At 42.3% G+C, this 5,383-nt stretch overlaps 1 protein-coding gene across 1 annotated transcript; it reads right to left on the bottom strand.

Annotated features, from left to right (window-relative positions):
* Window positions 1–793: 793 nt before the first annotated feature.
* On the bottom strand, window positions 794–5,217 carry LOC114683509 (alpha-1-inhibitor 3-like). The gene is made up of 5 exons (XM_028857841.2): window positions 5,186–5,217; window positions 2,930–3,013; window positions 2,486–2,662; window positions 2,190–2,278; window positions 794–874 (listed from the first exon to the last, which is right to left on the bottom strand). The coding sequence occupies exons 2-5, from the start codon at window positions 2,982–2,984 to the stop codon at window positions 815–817; spliced, it is 381 nt and encodes a 126-aa protein (XP_028713674.2). The 5' UTR covers window positions 2,985–3,013; window positions 5,186–5,217; the 3' UTR covers window positions 794–814.
* Between the last annotated feature and the right edge of the window lie 166 nt (window positions 5,218–5,383).

Below are 5,383 nucleotides of genomic sequence, written 5' to 3'. Positions count from 1 at the left end.
GGCCTTGGAAGAAACATGGAGGATGGAGACATTTATGCTTTTCAAATGAATCCTTCCATTCCCTCCACTCTTCTTTTTTCCTTTCTTCCTACATCTTTTCTTCTATCCCTCCCTCTCTCCTTCTCTCCCTCCTTTCCTTCTTTCTTTCCTATCTTCTGTCATTGATCATCTGTCTATCCTCTATCTTTTGGAGCATTTCTTTCATAAACTATATTCCATTTAAATACAGACTAATAATGACAGTATTAGAGGCCATGTGTTTGTCTTGATTTTTGGAACGTAGTCAGGATTTCATTGAGCAGGTGGATACTCATTAATGGAATATTACAAATGCAAAACTCTTGTTAAAAAGAAAGCTGCCATTTGGCTTTAGAGAGGATAGGAAGCCACACATTTTACACTAGTTTGGGAAGATTGAAAAGCAATGTGGCACCTACTGTGTCTGGAAGTGAACTCTCTCCAGAAGGGCAATGGTTATATAGGCAGAGAGAGTCACTTCGTCTTCTACTCCACCCTGTAAACAAAAGGAATGAAATAGGTAAAGTATACAGCAAGCAATGCACTAAATATGTCTTCCCTGCTTGTAGTCAATCCTTCGTATTCAATGGAAGTTCTCATTAACACCCCCATTATGAAAAGTAATTCTCAGCCTGAGAATGGCCCAACTTTCAGATGTTATTATTAGGTCACCATACTTATAAGTAGTTCCGAATAGGTCACCTTCATGGCATTGTTGAACAGCGATCCAGAGCTCCTGAAACAGCCATTGTCCTGCTGCTGCTGGAGAGCCAGGTGAAGGCGTGGGTGATGTGTTTCATCGATGAAGATGAAGGCTCGAGCTTGGGCAAAAGACTTGAGCACAAAGGCTGTGAGCCTGATCGGGGAGGGAGAGTGGGGAGATGAGGGCTTTTGTTCTGATGCAGCACTTTACACACGGGTTTCTGGGTCTGGACCACACTCATGAGTAATCAGTCTAAGTTTTCTGAGCACATGAAGCTGACAGTTCTCTTCCTCTTTCAAAGTAGTCTTCCATCCCTGGTCCTCTTGGATGTGGACACCACAGTGTGGTCCAGCTGCTTCCTGCTCTGCTTCTCACTGCTTCTCCATCACTCACTCTCCTGTTTCCCTAACACCTGCACCCTCATCTTAGCCTTTTTCCCAGTCCGATGATTTTCTTTTGTAGATCAGAAAAACCTTCTCTCCTAAAACTCCTGTGCTGTGGGATGTTCTGTATGTCCGTGGGAGCCCATTCTCGGGTTCCTCATGGCTTTACCCAGCAGTCCGCATAGAGGATGATTAGGACCACAGGCCTGAGTGCAGGTGTCTGAGATGGTCTGCACTTGGCTGTGCTGTGGGATGGTCTGTATGTCAAGTTGCTCTGATTGGTCAATAAATAAAACCTGATTGGCCGTGGCTAGGCAGGAAGTATAGGCGGGACTAGCAGAGAGGAGAAATAGAAGAACAGGAAGGCAGAAGGAGACACAGCCAGATAGTACCCTGATAAGCAGCATGAAAGATGCTGGTAAGCCATGAGCCACATAGCAAGGTATAGATTTGTGGAAATGGATTAATTTAAGCTATAAGAACAGTTAGCAAGAAGCCTGCCACAGCCATACAGTTTGTAAGCAATATAAGTCTCTGTGTTTACTTGGTTCGGTCTGAGCGGCTGTGGGACTGGCGGGTGACAGAGATTTGTCCTGACTGTGGGCCAGCAGGAAAACTCTAGCTACACTCCTGCAACATTTTTCCACCTCACAATGTCCATCCCTCTCCTTGGCTTACTTCCTGTTTCTATCAGTTTCTATGTTCATTTGTCTCCTGTAATGTCTGTGTGTTTATCCCAAGAACACATTCTTATGCAATACAGGGACCATATGAAGAACGGTATCAGCTTTTTAAGAGTTATGAGCATCTTTGGATGCTCAGCAATATGTAGCTGGGTATTTATGATGAAAAATCTTGTGGAGGAATCAAAAAGCCAGTGTACTGAATTGAGTAAAACAGGTCGTATAGATTCAAGGCAGATGAGCCTTGAGATAGTTTCAGTTCTGAATGTAGGATTCCTGCTAACTCAGACATGTTCGTTCCCAGCCCAGGCATCCACTGTATTCCCATGACATAAGACACATGCAGAGTTGCCATGAGAACCAAGAGTGGAGCAAGCCTCACACATAGTGGACTTTCCTTACCAAGTGCTTCCTTGACTTCTGGTCGCCCTGATCCCCGAAGGCGCTGTAGGAGCCATCCTTGTGTTTGTAGTTCAGCTCCCTCTGATAGCCTGGAATGGAAGGCTTGGGTGTGTTTTTGAAGAAACTGATGCTCAGAGAAGGACAAGATGTCAGTCTGAAGCCAGAGAGGCCCTCACATACTCTGGCTTATAGGACTGACTAAATCGGAACCCTCTCAGCTTCCCCCCTCCAAGGCTAAGCCCATTTCTAGAGAGACCATTCACAAGAACCAAGTGTAATTTCTAAGCCTTACTGACCAGCATTGAGGTAACCAATGGCCTCTGACTTGATCTTCTCAGTCAGCTGTTGGGTCTCATTCAGATATTTCAGTACGTAGATGTTAGGAGCAAAAAGGACCATGTTCTGCTCCCCACAGCCAAAGGGCATTGCAAGAAGATTCTGTGTGTTTTTTATGGCTGAACTCAAGATATCACCTGGAAGTGAGAGATGTAACATCAGACAGAACAGACATTATCTTCAAGAACAAAATAACATCTCTAATAGAATCACTTCTTAATGATGTGAAGTAATTTCAAAGGTGCGGTGTGCTGGGAACCCAGTGGATATTGGGGTCTAGAGACAGAAGAAGGATGTCAAAGAGTTCAAGTGTAATATTTCAGAAGCTACATTTGGAATCACGGTGGACACAGGGCAGTGGTAGTGACTATTGTCCCAAGTCCTCCAGGGATGGAATGACTCACCCAACACAGAGAAATGGGCTCTGGCTGAATCTTTCACTACTGCTGGTGGGAGCATCAGGGACAATTTTTCAGATATGCCAGCATCTTAATAAAAAAACAAACAGGTAGACAATTATCTCAGTACTCAGAACTCCTAAAGCGCCCTAAGGCCAGTTTCTTAGAACTGTGTCTTAAGTTTTGATTCTTGTCTCTCTAGAAAAATGATCTTGTTGTAAATATCACAAATCTACATTTCCTGGTAGTACTGGCTTGCCAAGCTCTATTGCATTTGCTGTTTATCACTGATTGTATTGAAGAAAAGCATTTCCAAAAGGACTTGCTGAGTCTCCTATCGATGCCTTAGCTAATTATTTAATAGACACATGAAATATGTTTATTCATTTAATTGGTTTGGCTATATTCTGCTTTGGTTTTTTTTTCTTTGTTTTGTGCATGTGTGAACTTTGACATAAGTTAGTGTTTTTTCGGGAAATAGGGATCTCAATTAAGAAAATGCCTCCATAAAATCAGCCTATTGGCAGGTCTTGGGGCATTTTCTTTTTAATGATGGATGTGGCAGGGCCTAGCCCAGTGCGGGTGGCCCTCATCAGAGCAGGTGGTCCTGTCAGGTGTATAAGGAAGCAAACTGAGCAAGTCAGGGAAGGCCAGCCAGTGATCAGCATCCCCACAGCTCTGCCTCAGTTCCTGCCTGCAGTTCCTGTCCTCACTTCCCTCATGGTGGACTTGACTGTGTAAGATGAATAAACCTCTCCTCTCCAAGGTGCTTTTGATCATGGTGTTTTATCTCTTAGCCCTGGAAACCTAAAATAAGGCAATGTTTGAATAAACCTCCAGTATGTCAGAACAAGTAAATGGACAAATTCTGAACTGGCCTTTGGTATTCCTGGTTCCCCTGAGTGGCCTTAGGAGGTTTCACCGATCACTCCCATGCTGCCCTCATGGAAGGCTTTCCTATGGTAAGGTGATGGCCAGATTGTCCTGTAATAAATAAATATCAGAAGATCCAGAATTGATCAATGGAAGAAAGAGGGTTTTTGTTACATTGTCCTTTGTTTTTTAAAAATTAATCTCCAGTAACCCCGTTCATTCACTTCCTTCCATGGAGAACATTTAAAGGACTTTAGCATTATATGATGATTTTTCTTCTACACACTGTATTAGTCACTGTTACATTAGTTTATCTCTTTACAAAAAATTTGCTTATTTCATCTCTTTGCTAATTTTCATATAATAATTGACTTTACATTAAATTTAAACTAATTCCAATTTCTTTATTCTTTTGACAAATATATCTTGGACAAGCACTCCTCCACTCACTAGTGCAGGTGCTGGTCATGTGGTCATTCCTGTGAGTGGACAGTCTCTGCCTTTGTGCCTGTCCCTCACAGGGACAGTGAGCTCCCTTGGGTGACACATTGCTGTATTTTTTTGCAATAATGCATCCAGTGAGGATCATGGATAAAAGAACAAGTCATAGAAACAACTATTACAGAGAAATATGTTTGGTACACTTCATGATTTAGCTTGGCTTATATATAGACTTTATTCAGCCATAAAACATTTTTTTTTATTTTATAATCTAATACATTTCTTGTTTTTCCTCTTTTTTAGGTAATTTTTGGTTGTGTTCTCTTCTGAGCTATTCCCTAGCTATAACTTTCTAAGTACTGAGATGGACTGGAAGAGAAGGTTCTGTGGTCTAGAGAAAAGGGCTACAGTGAACTCTGAAGTCCTAGGATACCATGACTGTACTCTTGATAGCTGCATCAGGTAAGTAAAAGATTTTGATAATTTATGTGGCTCAGTTTGATTTTTTTTTTTTTTTTTTAGTGGTTATAAGGTATTCAGTATCCTGGTTTCTTTATTATTTTTTTCACTTATTTTACACACGCCAACCACAGTTTCCCTCCCTTCCCTTTACCAGTCTCTCCTCCCACCTCCAATCTACCCCCAGCCACTCCTCCCCCATTCAGAAAGAAACAGGCATCCATGGGTGCCAACAAAGCATGGCATATCAAGTTCAGGCAGGAACAAGCTCTTTCCCTGGCTGGCATCAAGGCTGGGCAAGGCATCCCAGCCTGGGAATACATTCAAAAAGCCAGCTCATGTACCAGGGACAGGTCCTGATCCCACTGCTAGGGGCCCCCCAAAACAGACCAAGCTTCTCAACTATCCTGGTTTTCTTATAGAATATTTCAAAAGATCTAAGTAGATGATCTAAGTTATTATCTTATTGCTGTTTTGAAGGATTCTCACCTGAGGCACAGAGCAGTGAACTGAAGGTGTGTTCTTTTCTTAATTCTTCGGGCTTGACAAAAAAGATAGAAAGTTCAGACATGAGAAATTACGAGTGTGCAAATACAAAGATGCTGGTGATATTTTTAATGGTCATGAGGGGAGACAGCATCTCTACTTTTGGTCCAGACTGGAATTAGATGGTCTAATTTTCCACCA

Source organism: Peromyscus leucopus, unplaced genomic scaffold (assembly GCF_004664715.2).
Source record: "Peromyscus leucopus breed LL Stock unplaced genomic scaffold, UCI_PerLeu_2.1 scaffold_997, whole genome shotgun sequence".
Taxonomy (NCBI): Eukaryota; Metazoa; Chordata; class Mammalia; order Rodentia; family Cricetidae; genus Peromyscus; species Peromyscus leucopus.
Note: the sequence above shows the minus strand (reverse complement) of the source record. Positions and strands in the feature narration are given on the sequence as shown.

Excerpts from the sequence above, each read along its gene's own strand:
- LOC114683509 (XM_028857841.2), bottom strand. The coding sequence starts at position 2,984 with ATGCTCCCACCAGCAGTAGTGAAAGATTCAGCCAGAGCCCATTTCTCT. Across the intron at positions 2,663-2,929 it reads AGCCCATTTCTCTGTGTTGG|GTGATATCTTGAGTTCAGCC; the intron begins GTGAGTCATTCC and ends TCTCACTTCCAG. Across the intron at positions 2,279-2,485 it reads CATTGGTTACCTCAATGCTG|GCTATCAGAGGGAGCTGAAC; the intron begins GTCAGTAAGGCT and ends CTTCCATTCCAG.